Below are 22,506 nucleotides of genomic sequence, written 5' to 3'. Positions count from 1 at the left end.
TTCTTTCTGAATAAGCATCCACAGACTGCTCTGGATACCCAAGGGAGTTAGTGGCACATGAATATTTAAGAAGCCCTGATTTAGAGCCATATGTACCCATATGTATGTATGGTAACTGATCCCTTTTGAGCTGCTTTTTATAATTATTTTCTGGATTAAGTTTTCATTAGATGTCAGACTATTAGCATCTTTAAAATCTTAGTCACTCAGAAGCAGTAGAAGGCACAAGAGTCTTTCCTCTAAAAGATGGGCTGTGAACATACTGGTAAATTATTAGCTCTATGCTGGGACCAAGAGGGAATTCCTTTTTCTGCTCAAGTAATATTTTTGAATTCTGTTGAGTCTTTCCAGAAAACAGTTTGGGCCTAAAAAAAAAGTAAAGTTGACTTTGTTTAGATAAGATTGTTACTTAACTATTCATTCATTCATCCATCTGTCTCTTCATTCATTCATATGACAACCACCCGATTTTTGTGTAGGTTCATGGGTGAATATATTTGTAGTCCTGAGTTTTAAGAAATGTGAGTTTTAATACATTAGATAAAAAACGCTGAAGTGAAAAGCAAGATGAAACTAAAGAATTCAACACGTTTTTGTTGAAGCACTTGGAAAAAAATTCTCATAAATTTTCAATTATTGTGCTACCAACTGTAGTATGAATAAGGTTTTAAGGTCATAGCCATTTCATGTTACAGGGATAGCCTCTTTCATATGACAGTAGGACAGATCTTAGGAGACTTTCACAATATAACTAATTAAGAGTACAGATTAGAATATGGACCTATTTAGTCTTAATAATTTAGGATACACCAAATAATATTATATAAGTACATCTCTTTTAATCACTTTATGCAACCTACTTTAACAAATGCTGAACTTAAGGAAATGAATCCTCTTAAATTGGATGAATTTCACTCCAGGATGAATTTCTCTCCTAGAAATGTATACTTCAGCATTAATAGTTCAAAAAATGCATGTGTTCGTGACAAAGAGACATTTCTATATTTGGATAGAATGTCACAGTCTAGATTTTACAGTATATGCCTCACACTGGTGTTGAGTCACTTCATGATAAAGCATTTGGGGATAAATTTGAGAAAAGCCATCCGTGTCTGAGTTAAGAGTAATCAGTTAAACTGATTAATGTGAGTTAATCAGTTTGTGCGTATGTCAATCATCCTTAATGCTATGTGACATGAAAAAGATTCAGTTAATAGTGTAACTAATGTTATGGTAAGGTTGAGAAAAAGACATTGAACAAATATGCATTCATAAAGCTTAGACAGAGGAAAAAGAGCGAACTTCCAGTTATGCAATGTAAGAAACAGGGACATGAATTTGGTTTCAGGATCATCTTTTAACTGCTTCTACTTAGTTGTAGATTACTGGGTGAATTATATAATTCAATCAGCTGAAATTTTTTTGATGCGTGAGTGTGTTGTTTATGAGTAATGTGGGTTTATATCTTCATGCATGTATGTTTGCTTGGGTGTAATGCTTTCATGTCTATAGAGTTTACGTCAGCTAAACTAAGTCAAGCAGACTGTGTTTTTTTTTTATCTTCAGCATTATGCTCCTGATTTTCATATGTATCCTTCAATATTCTGAATGGTAAATTTGAAAAACTTGGAAAAAAAGGTCTCAATCAAAACCAGTTTTAAGTAATAGCTACCGGGCACTTATAGTGACCTATTTATTTAATATTAGAAAAATATGACCTTCACTTATAACATTGGAACCATAAAAGGAAAGAGAGACAGTTGTATATTGAAGATACTGAATAAAGCAAAGAAAAGGATGGAGACAGAAAATAGGCTGGTGAACGAAGAATGAAGAAGAGGGAGCAAGTCCATTTTCTGGATTATTCTAGATGTTTCTGAGCTCAGATGCCTTCTGTGTTAGACGTCTTTAAATTTCTGAGTATTGAGTAGATAGTCAAGCTGATAATCAACTTGGTAAACGTCTCAGCTGCAGCCACTGAGCAAATAGGAGCCTCTCAGTCACAGCTCTTTGCCGCCCTCTTCTTGGCCGTGATACTGCCATCTTCCAAGGCAAGAGGTAGTTTGGGAGGGCTGTCTCATTTTCGCAAGATGTCAGAAGTGTCCTTTTATCAGCTTTCATTTAGAGCCAGCTAAAGGGCAGAAGAGAGGAGAAGGAGGGCCCTTCTTGGATTTAGGACTTCTCTAGAAGCCCCCATGTCAGCGCTAGATTTTGCAAATGTGTCATTAGAACATTGCCATTCTGTAATGGAATTTTGAATTGTTTACTTCTGTTTACATCCAGCTTTCCCTCCCAGAAAAGTAGATATTAAAGAAACTGAAATCTGAACTGGAAACTAGCTCAGGGCATCTGGACTGCACCTCTCTTGTTCTCTGACGTCTTAGTCCATGCTTCTATTCCCCTCCTCCCAGACCCCTACCTCGCCTGCTTGACAGGTCATAGTCATGGCCTTTCCTTTTCCATTGTTCACATAGCAATCGTTACCAGGCTCCTTTCTCTGCCTCCAACCACTCTACTTTCAAATTCAATAATCAAAATATTCTAGAGTAACATTAATACTTCAGAATTATCCCATTACCCTTCTGGTTCAACTCTTCTATGACTCCACTAATGTTTATAAAATAACGCTATTCAGAACCTTCCCTAGTCTTGCCCTCATCTGCATGAAGGCACTTGACATTTATTTATCTCTATATGACTTATTCCATATTCTAAATTATTTTCTATGACTTCATCTTCCTTATTTTCTTCCTGTTGCTGTCATTTTCCTGTAACTTTCCTACATTGCTTGTTCCAACAGTCTTAAGTATGAATTCCTCCTAAAATCCTTTTCTGATTCTACCTAGTAAAAATAATCTCGTCTCTAGATTAATTTCCCTTTTGCTTTATTCATACTCTCCTTAGGGAATTTACTAAATTCTTATGCTAAAATCATTTGCATAGTATTCTACTGTGTGTGTGTGTGTGTGTGTGTGTGTGTGTGTGTGTGTATGTGTGCGTGCATCATACTTTTAGGACTAAGGAGAAAAATTATGTGATTATGAAGTATAAAAGGCCTTAGATAAGTTCAACACCCATTTCTCATAATAAATAATAAAATAAATTATTTTATTAAAACAGTTCAAAATGGTTGCTTGACATAATGAATGGCATAAATAAATAGGTGGCTAGAAAGACTGACAAGTAACTGAAATACCAAGTATAATTTGTTGTGGCCATAAAAATTGGTATCACTGCTTAATAACTCTTTAACCCAGAAATTCCATTCCTAGATACTGGGCCAATAGACATGGACAAAAATGTGCATAGGAGCAATATTCTTAATAGCCACAGATGGAAACCACACACGTGTCATCAAAAATAGAATGATAAATTGTGCCATGTTTATAAATCAAAATATTATGCAGAATAGAAGTAACAAAAACGAATACTACTAACTATATGAGTTAGTTTGGAACAGAGAAAGATAGACATAAAAAGTGTGTGCTTTATGATTCATTTATATAAAGTCAAAAAGTACGTGAAGGTTATCTGTGGTGATAGCAGTTTAGATTGGTGACTACAACATGTAATGACTGGGAGGTGACAAGAGGGAGGTTCCTGGGGTGCAGACCTTCTTCTAGATTTTTATCTGTGTCATGTCACACAGGTGTGTTCACGTTTTAAAAAGGTATCAAGCTGTACACTGATATTTACGCATTTACCATATTATGTATGCCGTACCTCAGTAGCAAGTTCAAAATGAATAATCATTGCAGTGAATCATAATATATTGAATGAAATAAAGGAAGGACCCGTGGGTCCAGGAGTAATTCTCAATAATTAAAAGAAGAAGAGGGCAAAATTGTACATACAGAAGAATGTAAGATATTAAACTTAGAAGGGATGGTAGAATAAGAAAAGCCCCAATTTTCAAACATGTAACTGATGCCGGCGTGTAGTTAGTACTCAGTCACAGGCAATTGATGAAGTGTTTTTGTTTTATCGTTATTTTTCAATGCAATCAGAGAAGCCCCAAAGCCTACATTCTGGGACCTGGATGAACATACATGCCTGCTGGGCTGGCTGCTCAGAGTCCCAGCAGGCCCTTGTCTGCCAAATAAATAAACAGTTTGTGTGTTTTGTTTGAATATAGTTGGCGAAAATCATGGCATTTTAAAAGCAGCAGTGATTTGGGGTTTTTTTGATTTTGGTTTTGCTACTTCATTTCATTCTTGACCAAAGCTTCCTTTAAACAGTAAATTATGGAAAATTGTCACACTAACGTAAAGGAATGGGTGGGGGATGCCTGTAAATTGTCTTCTAAAAAAATTAAATAAAATACTTAATATGTTAAAATATATATACACATATATAGTGTGTCTTATGAAATAAATGGATATTCAAAATGGCCAGATGAATTAAAAGCATATAAGTTGAATTATTCTTATATAAAAATTATACATCTACTTAAAAGTAGTGCAATTAAAGTCTCCTATGAGTTTTGTTTTTCTCTACATACTTGTTTTCTTTTCATCCTTTTGTGTTTTCAATCATATTCAACCAGCAGCATATTTTAATGACACGTGGCATCACTTTTTCTGCCATGCCTGTTTCACTTGTCCTTCTGTAGCATTTATTTTCATAGATGCCTCTACGACTTTCTACCAGCAGGAAGAAATATTAAACCAGAAACTGCAAAGCAGCATGGTGTAGTGCAATACATAGAGGTTTGAGTGTCAGACAGATGGACCTGGGTTCCAGCCGCAGGACTTCTGCTTCCTCACCGAGAGACCATGTCTATAAAGTATGAATAATGAATAGTGAGGGTTAATGTGCTTAACAGATGCCTACTGAATAACGCCTATTAAATTATTTTTGACATTACTATTCCTAGAGTATAACCCAAAGGAAGTTATTGAAGGAATGAATGGTGACCTGATTTATGGGGAAGCATTTATTTCTAATAAAACAGTGATGTTAGCACTGGAGCATCTCTTGTTATCTGGAAAACATACTATAAAGGGATAGATGAAAACTGAAGACCGAGAGGCCAGCTCTCTTATGTTCTGCTGCCACATTTAAGCATAGGCTGGATTTTAGGAATGCAGAAGATAAAACAAACAAACAAGCAGAAAACCTGATTGAGGAATTAAAAAAAATTTTTTTCCTATGGCAGATGAAAAGCTTGGGTTTAAAATAGATTATAACTATTTTTCAGTGCATTTCTTGATTATTTAAGGAGGCCACATCTCTGGGAAAGAAAAGCAAAGATTGTCAGTCGGGAAAAAAGGTGGGAGCAAGAAAATCTTTCATCAAGTAAAGAGCTTTCGTAGCCACTTATTTCAGATTTTTCGTAAAATGTCACAATCCGGATTAAACAAAGAAGAATGTGTCATTACATTGGAAAGCTTTTTTTCCCCTCTAATTTTTTCTTGTCTTGTGAGGGGGAAAAAAGCCCCATCTTTCTTGCAAAAAAAAAAAAAAAAAGTACTGGCAAAAGATTTATGAATTTTGTTCAACATTGCTATAGCATGCTGTTTGAAATTCACCAGCTTGAGCAAATGAGTAACTTCTGCTTTCTTCTTTCTAGGTGCCGCCAATACTCCTTGATAAGCAGTTCTCTGAATTCACTCCGGACATTACACCAATCATTTTGGCAGCCCATACAAATAACTACGAGATAATAAAACTTTTAGTCCAGAAAGGGGTGTCAGTGCCCAGGCCCCACGAGGTCCGCTGTAACTGCGTTGAGTGCGTGTCCAGCTTGGATGTGGACAGCCTCCGCCACTCACGCTCCAGACTCAACATCTACAAGGCCCTGGCCAGCCCCTCCCTCATCGCCCTGTCAAGTGAAGATCCTTTTCTCACAGCCTTTCAGTTGAGTTGGGAGCTCCAGGAACTGAGTAAGGTGGAAAATGAATTCAAGTCAGAGTACGAGGAGCTGTCACGACAGTGCAAACAATTTGCTAAGGACCTCCTGGATCAGACAAGAAGTTCCAGAGAGCTGGAAATCATCCTGAATTACCGAGATGACAATAGTCTCATAGAAGAGCAGAGTGGAAATGATCTCGCGAGACTCAAATTGGCCATTAAGTACCGTCAAAAAGAGGTGAGTGTTGCCAGACCTTATCCATCCAAATACTACAGAATTTAAATCACGGTGAGGTTGGGGTTTTAAAGCATTTTCTATTTAACTGTAAGGGGATGATATTTGTTGTTTGTCAGGTTACTGATTATGAAGCACGTTGAAGAGTGGCAATAAACGGTGTAATAGTTGGTGATGGTTTTTGGCATCTGTGTCAAAATGTACACATTTACTGGGGGATAACAGTAAAACTGTTGAATTTTAGAATCTCTGCACTGAAAGTTCTGGTTCTGTCATTTATAAGTCTTGTTACTTTGAAGGGTCACACAGATCTGAAGCTTCCGTTTAAATGGACTTATTTATAATATTTGATTATGTATATTTTTTATATATAAAAAATACTTTCCCTATAGATTTCTAGGAAGTGTAAAATGAATGGATGTGTATGAAGGCTCTTAGTGATAAAGTCTGACATTAATAAAATACATAATCAGAAGTTATTAATAAAGGAAAGCCAACAGCAGAAAGAAAGTACTGAAATTTCTTTCATGTCTGGCTTAGTTTCTTGATTTGTCACAGGAATGAGAAGTTAATGAAGTTAATTGCAGGAGAGTAATAAATTTTTCAGTAGATTTCCATGGATTTGAGTATTAAATAAGGAAAACTCAGATCTATTACACTTATCCCTTAGCATAATGGTTTTTTCTTCCATCACTGGGTTTGAGTAAGTTCTCAAAAATCTGTTTACATCTACGTCCAGAAAATACTGGTTTTCTGTTCACTGATGAATTACAGTAATGAAGAACAATAGTTGGGAAAAAACTATATATGTGTATAAGATGAAAAAGAAAGGAAATGAAAAAGAAACTTCTGAATAAAAAAGAGTATTCTATTTTTTTTAACTTGGCCCTGATTATTCCACATCATCACTGGCTACTTTATCTATTGCTGCTTACTAAATACTTAAGGTTCGAGATACCAGAATTTGCTTCTTTGAATTTTTCCTGTAGTTCTTCGGCCAGTTGTTATGGGAACCTGAAACTAATTGAAATGATCTTTTCCCTGAACAGTTAAGGAAACAGCTTCATTTTGTGTGTATTTCCTCTGATTCTAAAATCACAGGCAATGGTTTGAGCCACGTCAACAGTATCACCTCATTTTGTAGGTTCTTGTGTTTAGAACTCAGGGTCCCGCTTTCTAAAAGGACTAGAATAATTTTAATATGCAACTAGAAGAAACTGATGAAAAACTTCACTTGGTTAAGGGTTTTAAAATACTAAATTAGAAAATTTAAAGTGATTGCATTCATTGGAACTGATCAAACACTAAATATACATTGTTCACTGTTTTGTTCCTGAACCACTAAAACTGTTCATCCCAACTGAACATTTTTTTCGTTGCTTAGGTTCTTTTGTACATGTTAGGAGTATACAAAGCGAACTCAGCTTCAAAACTTGTCAAACAAAAAGCCACAAATTGAATCCTTCGTTAGATGTTTCAGAAGCAAAGTAATAGAAAGCATTTGGTAATTTCTAACACTTCTTTCCAGATGCTTGTACTTTTTGCTAAAATGAAGTTGTGGAATTCGAGGGCTGAAGGATGGCTAAAATCATAAAACATACTATAAGAAAATAAGAATTAGTAAGATCTTTTAAAATATACATTTTTTAAAAGATGCTGCATTTGCATTTCCTCTTTAAATCTTCTGAGATTATGGTGGAGAAAAAATTAAAACAAAATTCTTACAGAGTTTTTCTGGAGTATCCTTTATTCACTATCAAAGAGCAGATTTCCCTGGAGTGGACCATTTTTCCAAAGCAAAGTAACTTCAGAGGGCTAATAGCATTATAAAACCAAGAATAAGGTTTCACTTTGGTATAAATTCTTTGAAATTGTGGCTTGTGTTTTATGAAACATATTCCTACATTGTTCAGAAATGATCGATTTCAGAATATTTAAGATTTTCTGGTAAGGTCATATGTGTTAAATGAAACTCTGCTTTAGCATTAATGTCTTGCCTTTTTACCTTTTCACCACAAGTTTTCCTTGTTTCAGCCTAAAAAAGTTTCAAGTTTGTCTTTCGTCCATCTCTTATGTTTTTGGAATGGCTTCCCATTAGTTTTCACATGGCTGAGTGCTACTCAGTCTTTAAAGCACATCTCCAGTCTCCTCACCCAAAGGGAGACTCCATTAAAGCAATGCCCCTCCATGTGGTCTCTGGGATGAATGCCCCTTGTTATTCGCACTCTGGATTGCATTGTATTGCTGCCTTTCACTTGCCTTCTCTAGGCCATAAATGTCAGGAGCACAGCTGTCCTATTCACCAGTCATACCTCAGTACCTGATGGAGAAAAGATACTCAGTATGCGTTGCTCTCAATATGCTCAGTATGAATGCACTTGAATGAAGGTGCAGAATCTCTTAGTTCTGGAAGAGTCCCCGCATGTTTCTTTGCCTGATTAATTTGTTTAGGTTAATTGCCTTCCTCTGAACTCAGATATTAGAACAATTCATGTTAGCAAGACTTGATTGCAGACTTGTTCTGATACTTCTCTAATATCATCCAAAAAGGAAGGCCAGCATTCATTGTGTGTTATTTTACAGGCATAGAAAAAGGAATTATTGCTTCTATTAACACCAGACTAATGATTTTAGAGCTGTGTTGATTACCTACTGGTAAAAGAAAGACCATCTAGGAGCTAGCAATCTGAATCAGTAAACGTGAGGGACTTGGTTAAGTCATTAACATGGTTTAGAATACTTAAACCTCCAAACAAACCTATGAACTATAAACTCTCTTTTTCTCCTGTGAGCAATCTGACTGCTCAATAAGGTGCATCGTTACTCTGTTAAATCTTGGAGCCCAGATGCAAATCCAGATCTTAACCACAGAAGTTTTGCTGTAACCCTCAGGCCACATTGCCTCCACCTAGATATCCTGGTAAGGGTGTGGTGAACCTGATCAGCTTGGAGCTCCTCGCCTAGTTCAGTGGAGCCCAGAACTGTGTGTCATGACTCAGCTTCTTCGTAATTAAGCCCTAATTTCAACAGGAAGCTTTTTTGTTTTCTCATTTTAAAGAAGGACTTGATATTTCCAAAGAGTGCAGAGGCCCTTCTTGCTTTCTTCCTTACTTTACTTTTTAAATTTTTTTTTTTTTCTTCAGATAATAATCGTTATTGTCTCATTGTGAGACGGGAACAGAGAAAGTCTCCTTGACCAAGGTTAGACACCAGCATCCCATCCCAGTGTTACTGATCAAAATGAATAGTGTCAAAGGAAGCCAGAAAAATATAGAACCAGAATCCATACCCTTAGAACTGATTCTCCCGCTACGTGTGAGGTAACGTTGAGAGGTGGCTGAAGACATGCCTTAGACGAGGAACTTGTCCTTTGGTCCCGAGCATAATTTTCGCAGATCCAGAATTTATGGCAGTTAAAATTACTTTCATGCTGTCTTTCCTCTCGCCTAATATTAGTAAAATCATTGAACATGGAGGAAGAGCTTGACACATTTCTTAAGTATTTTTACAGCAAAGACCTTACCTAGTTTTAGTTCCACATGGCTGACAACATTGTGAAGTAACGAGTCCAAAAGCAAAGAAGCTTAGATGTGGAAGAATAACAGAAAGCAGTGAAATACGTTATTTTGGATGAAAAGACTACAATTCAGCCTCTTTATAGCTGTTCAAATTAAAGTGAAAAAAAGATCATCTTTACGTAGTCAACAGCATATGTTCTTTTGAATTTACTTTTCCCTTTTCCTGAAGGTATGTCAATAGTTTTGCAGCATTAACGTTTCAGCGCCTGCCTCTGTATAAAGGATGAAGCCATGGCTGTTGAAGCAACATTAACTTTGGTACTAATCTGAGTTCTGTCTTAGAAATGAAGGGAGTTGCTAAAGAGGAAGGAGAGCAACCCACACTTGAACAGCCCTCTACTCATACCTGTTCATCCCATTTTGGAGCAGTGAGAGAAACGTGAAGAGCTTCAGGTCAACCAGATGCCTTCCACAGCGTGAGGCATTGGATTGACTCCAAATATTCCACAATCACAGCTCTTTAAAGCTCTCAAGATTTATGGGTTTCTGTTTCTTGATTTATTCAAAACTCCTTGATGTGGAATCAACAGACAAACCCACTATCAGAAAGGATACCTGGAAGGTAGAATTCAGGGACAGGGGGATCACAGAGAATCCAGCCCCAGTGCAACCAGAGGGGCCCCCAGCTCAGCAGGAGGGAAGGAGAGGGAAAGGCGGAGGCACCAGAAGGGTGCTGGGTGCTGGGAGAGCAGTTAGATGATGAATGGAGCAGAGGCAAAAGGAATTTTCCCTCCTCTCTACTTAATGTCTATCCTGCCAGTAACAGGATTCTTGGAGCTTCCATTCCCTCTATCTGCAAAGTGAGACCCAAGAGTTTGGTAGGGAAAAAAAAAAAATCCTACTTAAAAAGGAGAATAGACCTGAGGAAATGAAAAGATGGAAGGAAAGAGGTCATATTCCCCTGTCATGTGATAGAGAAATAAAAGCTCTCCATCTCAAGGACACACACCATGGTCATAGTTTCAGGTGAACTTCCGGGCATCTAAGAACTATTGGAAAGATGTCTGTTTGTTGGTATCAAGTAAGTCATCTCTGTCTAATTGAAATAAATTTTGTGTGAAACACAGGAAGCCTATGAAATGGATACAATTCTGTTTTCTGTTCCTAACCAGGTAGGATGTTAGGCAAACTGTCCTCTGAGTTTTTGTTTTCTCACCTTTAAAACAGGAAAATACTACCTACCTTACAGGTCAGTAGTGAAGAGTGAAGCGTGGTAATACAAGTCCAGAGCTTAGCATCCTTCCTGGCACATTTGTCCATGGAAGAGTAGCTTTCTATTATAATTAGTTGTTACTATTATTCTCACTGTTTTTGTTTATCCCCTCATAGACCCTCAGTATAAAAGACTAAGCACATGCAGTGAAGTGACGTGCACCACTCTTTGTAGACTATGTAGCGAAAAGAGTTGGCTTCATCATGAAATGTTTTAGTATTTGTAACGAATATTTATCTAGACTGCACGGGTAATTAAATTTTTGAATATGAAAAATAAGATCATCCTTCTTACAGTCTGTTAATATAATCAGCGTGCTAAACTATTTATATTAAAACATGCGTTCTCATCAAAAATGTATAGTGTGTAAATTTTATCTCAGACCCTAAGGTTGTCCATACTCGAATTCTTCCATTATAGGCTTTCAAAAGTAACTTAGATTACGTACTGCATACATGATTTCAGTTGGTCATCCTGCCTTGCATTTTTAAAAATACATTTGAGGCATTGATGATGTATGCCCTTTGAACCTGACTGCTGCGTGCTACACCGCAGAGCTAACTGATAACCACAGCAGGGCTCATCAAAAATGCGGGGCAGATGGTAGGGTTTTAATACATGAGGCTACAGTGAGTGATGTAAATAATTAAAAGACTTGTAAAAGGGAGAGAAAGCAGCATTCCGTTAGCTCAGTTTCCTCACTCTGTGTTCTCCGGGGTACATCACTGACCGATGGCTGGGCCCTGCCTCTCTGTTCTCCGTGTAGGTGCCCACGCCGGCTGTTGCTAGGCAAAGGCAACACGGATCAAGGCTCCCTAACGCCTCAGCCCCTCCCCCTCCTGGGGACCAAACCTTTCAGCGCCTGCCTCTGTATAAAGGATGAACCCATGGCTGTTGAGGACTTGTCAGCCTGGCTGACAGAGCTATGACAGGTCATTAGGCATTTAATTTAACACTAGGTTTTTAGAGCTTGGAATCCAATCTCCATGAGTTTCTTTACAGCTAATTAATGACATGAAACCACTTTTTCCTAAGTCATATCTGAAAGTGTGTTTTTTTTCCTCCCACAACTATGAAATTGTATGTGTCCAAAACATCATATAAATTCATCCTTTTAAGCTGCGCTGATTAGAACGTGACAAATTGTCCTCTAAAAACATAAAATAGCAAGCTTTAACTTTAAGTTAGATATACAATGTAGCTCATATTTGATATTGCTTTAATAACATACAAAAAGAAACAATTAAAGGATTTATTTTCCAAGAAGTATACTTTCCTATTTACCTAACAAAAATGCATTACGTCTGCAGGATAAGCAACTCTTCCCAATGTAACATTCATTTGCCAGGGACATAAGCTAAAAACGTTAGAGTCACAATAATATCTTTGAAAAATGTCACTTTGTATTAGACGGCTTCTCTTGGTCCTCAAATGAATTCCTTTTCTGTATAAAACTGGTGCTTCTAACTCCATGATGACTGACAAACAAGAGCAGGGGTAAGACCGGCTCTTTTGCATTAATCAGATCCAATCGTTCATTTTGTCAATGATGAAGAACCATTTCTTATGTTTCTTTTGCACAAAATTCACACTTAAATTTGAGGGTTCTTTTTGTTTGAGTCATTACTTAATGTCTCATATTTTCTCCGTCACTCATCACTAAATCAAATTAAGAATTACCAATTTTTGAAATTACAGATTTAACATTTTATCCCAACCCACATATTTTCTGGAAAATACAGAAATCCAGTAGGTTTCCTTTAAAACTTTATGAAACAGGAACATTACTGTTCTCCAGAAAATTTGATGGTTTAGAGGTACAGTATAACCTCCTGCTTGAGATCCCTTATTAATCATGTGTATGAGAGAGAGCTTTTAAATTTATCCTCACCCTCATTCTCCTTTGACCATCTGAGGCATAGTCACAATTTTTCTAAATAAATGTTGGGGTGGGGGTGTGTGTGTGTGTGTGTCTCAATTCTTGGAAGCAGAGGTAAACAGGGAACAGCTCGAGGATGTATAATGCCCATGCTATAATTTGGTGATTCGTGATTCTGAAACTGCATGTTTACAGGTTGCTTCTGGGTCACACAGAACTGGGAAAACATCTCGTGGGATGAGGTTTTTGTTCTTTGTATCACACTCTGTTCCCTTTTCCCTTTAGCTTTAGGGAGCCCCCGGTGGCAAGCCCCTGCTGCCACCGAAAAATACCAAGACCTCTTTTCTTAACGGTTTTCTCTTTACCTTCATCTGCCCAGTTGCAAGCTCCCTGCATGTTGTAAAAAGGCCAGTTTTCCCTTATTCCAAAACACTGCTTCGGTTTTCAGTGTTGGGCACTATTGCTGTTTCTCCCCGTGGCATTTTCTAAGCTCAGGGGTTTTCCCCAGGCAGCTGTGGAGTGCGCAGCCCAGAACCCCTTTTCATTCTTGGCCACAGTCTCCTCTGATACTGGGGGAAGCAGGTCATCTTGTTGGCAGCTGCTCTTAAGCAAAGGCATGAGGAACGCAGCGGATGGGATTAGGGAGCTCTGGCCCAGAGATGCTCTTTCTCTGTCCAAGGACAATGTCACATATGCTTGCAGGGTACCTACTCTGTGCCAAAGACAGAGAAGACAAAATGAGAAGACAGCGGGTCCCAGGCCAAGTTTGGATTTCTTCCAGAAGTTTCCTAGAATCTAGAATTGTACTCTTGCTTAGATAATAAAATGAAGTCTCTCTGTGTGTGTGTGTGTGTGTGTGTGTGTGTGGACAGCAGTGCTTAACCAAGCAGAAACTGCTGACTCTAAGCTGAAAATATCTGTGCAGCTAGATTGCACTAACATTTTACATGCTGCCTCCCTCATTTACGATGTTTCTCTCATTTTCTTCCCTCCTCCCCTCCTTGTCTTCTTTCTTAATTAGGCCCTTCACTCACTTATTAAGACAGCCTTTACTATTTGCTACTTGCTGGGGATGCTGAAATCAAAGACAAAAGCCTTACTCTCAAATAACTACCAGGGTATCGGGGACGGAAGGAAAGAAGGTAAACACAACCGTCAGTGTGGGTCGCAGAGGATCCGTGGAGCTGCCTTCCTGGAGCCCAGGAAAAGCGCTTCCTAACTTGGGCTGGGGGCTTTAGGGGAGGCTTCCTGGAAAAAAAAAAAAAAAGCGCCTTAATTGAGTTTCACTGGAAAACCAGGAGTCATCCAGGCAGAGAAGCTAAAGTCATTACAGGGCAAAAACACCATGTGCAGATGCAGGGAGGCAAAAAAGAAGATGGAGTATGGAGAGTGCCTTCATTCTTTTTTTTTCTTTTTAACATTAAGATCCATCTGATTCATTTTTTTATTGTAGTACAGTTGGTTTACAATGTTCAGGTGTACAGGAAAGTGATTCAGAGAGGTATATATATATTATATATGAGATATATATGTATATATATACTTTTTCGGTTTCTTTTCTATTAAAAGTTATTACAAGATATTGAATATAGCTCCCTGTGCTATAGAGTAGGTCCTTGTTGTTTGAACTGTTTTATATATAGTAATGTGTATATATTAATCCCAAACTCCTAATTTACCACCCTCCTTTCCCCTTTGTTTACCGTAAGTTTCTTTTCTATGTCTGTGAGGCTTCTTTGTCCAGTCATCTGTCGATGGACATTTGGGTTGTTTCCATGTCTTGGCTGTTGTAAATGGTGCTGCTGTGAACATCGGGGTGCATGTATCTTTTTCAGTTAGAGTTTTCGTCTTTTCTGGATTTATGCCCAGGAGTCAGATTGCTGGATCATATGGTAGCTCTAGTTTAAGTTTTTAAAGAAATCTCTATGCTGTTTTCCACAGTGGCTGAACCAATGTATATTCCCACCAACAGTGTAGGAGGGTTCCCCTTTCTCCACACCCTCTTCAGCGTTTATTATTTGTAGCCTTTTTAATGATTACCATTCTGACCAGTGTGAGGTGGTACCTCATTGTAGTTTTGATTTGCACATCTCTAATAATTAGCGACGTTAAGTATCTTTTCATGTGCCTTTTGGCCATCTGTATGTCTTCTTTTGAGAAAGGTCTATTTGAGTCTTCTTCTCATTTTTTGATTGAGTTGTTTGTTTTTTTGATATTGAGCTGTTTGTATATTTTGGAAGTGAATTCCTTGTCAGTCGCATCGTTTGAAAATGTTTTTTTCCCATTCCATAGGTCATCTTTTCGCTTTGTTTATGATTTCCTTGGCTGTGCAGAAGCTTTTAAGTTTAATTAGGTCCCACTTGTTTATTTTTGCTTTTATTTCCATTACTCTAGGAGAAGGATCCAAAAAAATATTGCTGAGATTTATGTCAAAGAGTGTTCTGCCTATGTTTCCCTCTAGGAGTTTTAGAGACTCCTTTCGTTCTTTCTGTCCTCATTCCCACCCCTCATGGACTCAAGCCTGTGCCTCCGCCCGGCACGGAGGGATGGCTTCTGTATCAGGTCTCAGTTCATGTCATCACCTTCCCAGTGACGACTCCCAAAACACTCACCTAATTGCTGTCCTCTTCCTCCACCCTTCATTCTCGGGGTTGCCCTTACACCACAGTGTTATCACCATGGCCTTTATCAAAATCGGAGCGCCTTCTATTTATTTGTGTTTTATAATTTTTATCTCTTTCTTCACCTGTATTTAAATATTATCTTGTCTGACTTGACTATCAGTGGAAGTCCAGTGCTTGGGACAGGGCTTAGGACATAACAGTGCTAACTAAATGATTATAAGTTAGAGGGGTGGCAGAAACTGAGATTGAAGGAAACGACAAAGAATTAGCTGTGAAGGGCTGGGATCTGCAATCCTAAGGAACACGGCGTGTCGATGGTTGTCGATGGTTTGATGGTTGTGATGAAGTTTGATGTGGCAGATGAAAGACGGCTGCAATTGAGAGATGCCATCTACTTACCCTCCTCTTCATTCAGATCCTTCCTCGGCTCCCTGCATGACCGATAGAACGCAAGAGAAATGACTGTTAATCTCGTGATGGGCATTTGGGCTGTTTCCACCTCTTGGCAATTGTGGATAATGCTGCTCTATTATGTTATTTTAAAACTGTAACCTGGTTCCCTGTCCCTTACTTTGTAGATCCTATAAAATAAAACCCAGTCTCCTCAGTAGTATATATTGGATCTGGACGCTGATTTCCTGTCCAGTCTTATCTCTCACTGCTTCCTGACCCGTGCTGTGTGCTCGGCAACTCCGGATTGATACTATTTCCTCTCCTAGGCTGTGCTCATGGAATCTCACCTCTGTAAATTTCCTTGTTGTTTTATTACCTTGAAATACAACCATTACCGCTGGCTAGATCCTACTCTCTGCTTAAGATGTTAAGACTTGGCTTCAGAAGCTCCTACATCCCCTCTTGCAGCCTGGGGTTTGTATTCCCTCTTCTACGTCTGAAGCATGCCCATTGACCACTTTATGTTGTAATTCATTGTTTACATTTCTTTCCCCTTTATGAGATTGTGAGCTCTGAAAGCAAAGAACTGGGATTTTTATTTTGCTATGTTCAGCATCTACAATAGCGCTGGCACATGGTGTATGAGCTCAACAAATGCTTTTTTCTTCAAGTCGATACATTTTTGTAAGACCTTGTTAGTAGTCCTTCTAAAGGATTTTGTGCTGCAGAATAACTTGGTCATTGGTGACTAACGTTACGTTGTTACTTTCTAGTAACAAAGCTTGCTGTATGATTTTTCTGGACTGCCCCCTATCTTCAGGACACTGGTAAACGCAACCAGAAAAGACAGAAAAACAGTAGATAGCTCCCTTGCGAGTTGGGGAGGGGAGTTACTACAGTAATATTCAGGCAAACATATCAAAAATACAATTGTTTTGTATGAGTTTGCTTTGCATTATCTTAACTAAAAGAATTAAATAATTATTTTTAATAAAATAAAATGCTTTTAATAATATTGATTGATTTCCATCTTTATCTGTTACACAGTTTGATTTTTATCTGTTCAGACAAATGTTGATGTCAGTATTATTCCCATAGCATTGATCAGGTGATTAGTTTAGGTGCCAGGATGCTGTGATAGCTATTAAAATATAACTGAGATATTGGTGTATTGAACCGTTTCATTTTGTGTCCTTCCTTTGTATTCGCTCATCTTTTTCCACTTCTCATTCTGGTTTTGCTTTCTGTTGTATCATTTCTTTATGGGCTACTGGTTGCTGATACACCTTTGGCTGGGACTTTGGCTTTAGAAGCAGAGTTTTAAGTTTTGCAGCTTTTTCTGTTAAGGAAAAACAGTCAATAGCCCAGAACATGTAAGCAACCTTGGCTTTGAGATAAGGCCAGTAATCCAGCTTCAGTGTGGTGAATGTGTGGATAGGGTGTCTGAGAATCTTGGCAAACCATTTCGGAAAGGGCAAAAGTGGATATGCAAGAAAATCTGTTATCCAAGGATATCAGAGAATGGAGAGACCTAAAAATAACGCTAGTAACGTTCCAAGTAGTTGAGTTTTAAGCGGCAGCGTTTTTTTGTGCGTTTATAATGTAGTCAGTTTATGTGAAAATTATTGGCTGAAAGTCTATGATTTTATGTATTCCCTCCCATTTAAACCAAATTCACAGAACAAAACTAACCTTTTCTTTATAATTCAGAGCTTTTCAATGTACCTCAGTTACTATACTCTTTGGTCTTAGCAAGTTTAGGACTTTTTAAACAAACACTGGTATTAATAGCTCTTTAGGCCTATATGAAAGTGGAGCAGAAACCCATCCTTTTCAGTTTCTGAGTCTCTCCCCACTCTCAGACTTCCAACGATCAGCTTTGGAGAGTGCTAATCCAGCTGCCCTTTTACAGTTGTTTATTTTAATCGACTTCATATTAAGCAACCCAATAACTACTCCAGGTAGAAGTATTGGAAAATAACACGGTCTGAGGGCCTGAAGACACCTCTATAAATATAATGCATAAGATTTAATGCCTGAAAACTGTGACATTTATTCAACTTCTTTGGGATCATTTTTACTTTCATGGGTTTCAGATGGATCAAGATTGCCTAACAAATTACTTATATTTAAAATGGACTTGTGTGTGTGCAAATAAATATGATTCCATGGTATGGAAATGTTAAGCCCTTTTGACAGTTAAACTATCATTAATCTAAACAATTTCTACAGGGTTCATGGAAGTACAGAAATTTTCATTAATTTAACCAAGCACTTAACATATTGGAAGTTATCAACATGTGAACAAATGGGGAAAACACTGCTAACATTTAGAGAATAATTTAATTATAAACAAAATACAGCAAGAGTTTTTTTTAAATAATCATAATAAATAAACTTAATTCCTTGCTGTAAACCAAATCACCTAGAAGTTGGGGCTTATTTTTGCTCTAATAGGTCATTAAATGCTCCACCACATCTAAATGCAAAATATGTTGAAATTGCTATGGTTTGAACTGCTTTTACAATAGGCAATCAAAATTGTTAGAGAGGGCTTTATTAGCAAAGAATTTAGAGACATTTGGAAAGAAGTATTGGGGGGGGGTGTCTGTGACTATAGTTGGACATAGAGCTTTAAAGAGGTAATTAAATCAAACATGAGACCATTAAACTGGACTCTAATCTAATCTGACCGGTGTCCTTATAAGAAATTTGGACATACAGAGAGATACTAAGGGGCATGCACACAGAGGAAAGACCATGTAAGAACACAGCTAGGAGGCAGCCATCTGTAACCCAAGGAGAATGGCCAGAGAAGCAAACAAATCCTCCCACACCTTGATTTGAAATTCTAGCTTTCAGAACTGTGAGAAAATAATTTTCTGTTATTTAAGCCACGAAGTCTGTGGCGTTTTTTTAATGGCAGCATTAGCAACTAATACGAACATATGAATAGCTATCCCATAAATTACATATTACGTATGTATATACATTACAGTTTAAGCATTGCTCACAGCTCTTTCTTATAGAATTCTAGTTACTGCTTTATGGGATTAATATTACTTGTTTTAAATGTAAAACTGAAAGGAAACATGATAAACATAAAGGAAAAGATTTGAGGGAATAAGATTACTTAAAAAAATAAACTAATCTTTGCATTGAATACATCCTGTACTAAGGTGCGAGGGTCCTGAAACCTCCTACCAAACTGGGATATTAGTCTTTAAGGACAAAAGTCATGTAAGCAATTCAAAGAATCAAGGCAAACTCTTGAGATTTGTGATGAAAACTGAATTCTAATTATGCTTTTAGAAGCAAACTTTTTCCTCAAACAAGATACTAGAAAATCAAATCTGATAATGAAAAAAAAAAAAAGAATTATAAGCCATAACCATGTAGGATTTATCCCAGGTAGGCAAGGTTGGTTCAACATTTGAAACCAACTAATATAATTGATCACATCAACAGGTTGACAAAGAAAATCACATGATCATTTCAATAGATGCTGAAAAAGTGTTTGGCAAAATCCAACACCCATTCATGGTAAAAAGTCTCAGTAAACTGGGAATAGAGGGGAGTTTCCCTGATTCAATAAAGCATACTTACAAGAAATCTACAGCCAGAGGTTCCATTATTATTTATTATTATTATTGTACTATTTGGGAGATGAGGCTCAAAAAGATGAAGTATGACCTTGTGCAAGGTCAGAGAGCTTACAAACAGCAGACCCAGGGTTCCATACAGCCCGAGTCCAGGGTCCATGGATCCACCACTATACACACTTCCCTGCTTTATTGTTGAACAGGTATCATCATCCCAGGCTATTTCTTGACACTTTCAGAAATGTGTAGGGACTTTTTGTTTCTTTGTCATTTTGGTTTTCGTATGACATGCATTATTAGTAATAGTTGTTAAAGTACAAAGTAATTGGAAGCCCAGAAAGAGAGGTTAAATTAGGAAACACATTATTCCACAAAATGAAGTCTATGATCACTTTTCCAGTTATAAGATTAATATTCACTAACACAACCTGAAATAATTAAATATACATTCATTGCCTTTTTATATTCAAAGTTAAGTGGAGAAAGTTTACTAGCCCTTAGTTTGATTAATTATTGCAATGATGCTATTTTATATAATTTTTTATAATCTACATGAAAACACTAAGTGAAACCCCTTTAAGCCACATGAGCATAGCCAGTCCTCTTCCTCTGCTACTGTTGTTTGAGTACAGATGTGTAGGTTTTATATTTAGTAAATATAGTATATTTCAGTGGCTGAAAAATGTATTACTAGTTTTAAGTTTTTTTATTTATTTATTACTATTTTCAGTTTTGGAGATCCATATCTAGACTTAACAAAGTTATACTTCATTCTCAAATTGTTACAAAATGGAAGTCTTGTTCCATTTTAGTGCTTCAGATAACACCTGATTTATAACGCTAAAATGGAATTTCTATTAGCATATCATTTGGCAGAATAAATAGGATGGGCAATAAAGCCAATGATGAATTTTTAATGAAATAGATGGTTGTCTTACAGTATATCACTTTATGTATGGAATATAAAATTCTCTAAAATCCATTTAGCATATGGCCATAAAATCGCCACCTTTCCTAAGACATTATGATGCATAATTATGAGTATGAATTAATACAAGAATGAATCTCCTCTGTTTGGAATACCATTCTTCATCCCTTTACTAATTTATTCATACTTATTAAAATGATGCCTTTCTCTGTTCAAAAGAAACAAGGATTAAAGAAAAATGTAAAATGCCTCTTAATTATATTTAATTTTTAAAATTTGGCTTTCTCTCTTTCTCCTTCCATCTCATTTTCTTTCCAAAATTGAAATCTTGACTTTGATAACCAGAAAATATTCTGCTTCCCCCCCTTTTTTCCATTATTTAATTTCACTTATTTTTATGTATCAATTTAGGTTTTTCCAATTCCAGGAAATGTTACTGCTCCCTTATTCCATAGAGTTTAATATGACAATAGAAAAATCATCATTTTATACATATATATATATATACTTAAAAGTACAATAGAAATACCTAATATGTGCTAAATGTACACAGTTCAACTGATTTCAATGCACAGAGTGGTAAAAGTTATAGTCTCTTTTTTTTTTCCATTCTCAATTCCTTCCTCAAAGTTAAGAATTATTGCTGAATATATTAGAGGAAGTATCCTAGATGTTTGTGTATGCACACCTTCACACCCCACACCCCCACCCACATACACAACACACAAACACACACATCTAAATACATACGCGGACACATATTCAGTTATAAATGGTTAGATTTTTATATTTACATGCATATATATGGGATTATTTTATATAATTTAGTTTTTCCTTTGATGACCATGTCTTAAAGATTTTTAAAATATCATAATTACAGACTTCCTTATTATTTTCAAGTTTTGTATGAAATTTGTAAATACTAGATTATCATTTTTATATAATCCTTTATTGGTGGACATTTAAATTTTCCCAGTTTTTCTTTACTATAAATAAGTCTTCACGAACTTCCTTGTAAAAATGTCTTTGCACTTATGAGCCAGTATGTTTGTAGGATAGATTTTTAGAAGAAGAATAGTTTCATCAAAATAAATATGTTTCATAAAACTTGATAGACTAAATTTGTTTCCTATTAAAAAGACAGTAATTTACACTGCCACCAGTAGTGAGTAGGAATGTCAATTTCCCTTCACACCTGTTAGCCCTGGATAGTCTTATTCTTTCTGAATTTTACCAATCTAAGAAGGGGAAATATGATTTTATTATTTTAATTTGCCTTCATAATATGTTAGCATAGCTGATAATATTCTCATACATTCATTAGCCAATTGTAATTTGGGGTTGTTTTGCATGATCATTTTCTTTGCCCATTTTTCTATTAGATTGGATTTTTTTCTTATTGACTTGCAGATACACTTTATATATTGTGGATATAAATCTTTTGTTTATATACTGCAGATGGTCTTGGGTTTGCTGTTTTTGTGTACATCATTTACATTTTTCTGTATTCAATCTATCAGTCATATGCTTTGTATATATTCAGATATTTGTCTTGTTTAGAAAGAGCTTTCCCAATGCAGGATTATAAATATGTTGTCTATATTTTCTTTATATATTTATACAAGAACGAGAGAAAGGTCTTGCCACTGGTTTTTTAAGGGAATCTTATAATACTGAGCTATCACAGGTCCCATTAAGGTTTTTTTAACATTAGGAATATTTTTCTGGCTTTTGAGATTTAATTGAGGGATAAAAATTGTATATATTTGAGGTGTATGCATGTTGATTTGATATACCTGTACATTGCAAAATGATTACAATTAAGCTAATTAACACATCCATCACCTCACTTAGTTACCCTTTTTGTGTGTGTGATGAGAATACTTAAGATCTGCTCTCAGCAAATTTCAAATATACAGTAGGTTATTATTATTATTACTTTATATTACAGTATTATAGTATACAATACAGTGCAGTATTTAATTACTCCTTCGACTCAAATCTCCTTATTTTTCCCACCTCTCCCAGAGCCCCTGGCAATGACATTCTACTCTCTGCTTCTGTGAGTTCAACTCTTTTAGATTCTACATATAAGGGAGATCATAAAGCATTTGTATTTCTGTGTCTGGCTTTACAGCCATTATGGAAAACAGTGTGGAAGTCCTTCAAAAATTAAAAATAGAATTACCATGTCATCCAGT

The 22,506-nt window shown here is 36.6% G+C and overlaps 1 protein-coding gene across 5 annotated transcripts in view; it reads left to right on the top strand.

Annotated features, from left to right (window-relative positions):
* Positions 1–22,506, top strand: part of TRPC4 (transient receptor potential cation channel subfamily C member 4) — a 167,781-nt gene that overhangs the window by 76,337 nt on the left and 68,938 nt on the right. For 3 of the 5 annotated variants that reach the window (XM_045514098.2, XM_045514099.2, XM_074378079.1), the window contains one exon: positions 5,573–6,091. In XM_045514098.2, coding sequence (XP_045370054.1) covers positions 5,573–6,091 — 519 coding nt within the window. Of the gene's footprint in view, positions 1–5,572; positions 6,092–22,506 lie in introns of those variants that run through there. The other 2 variants (XM_074378082.1, XM_074378081.1) reach the window with 2 other exon arrangements.

The sequence above is a fragment of the Camelus bactrianus genome, chromosome 14, assembly GCF_048773025.1.
Source record: "Camelus bactrianus isolate YW-2024 breed Bactrian camel chromosome 14, ASM4877302v1, whole genome shotgun sequence".
Classification (NCBI taxonomy): Eukaryota; Metazoa; Chordata; class Mammalia; order Artiodactyla; family Camelidae; genus Camelus; species Camelus bactrianus.
This window is presented reverse-complemented; position numbering and strand designations above follow the sequence as displayed.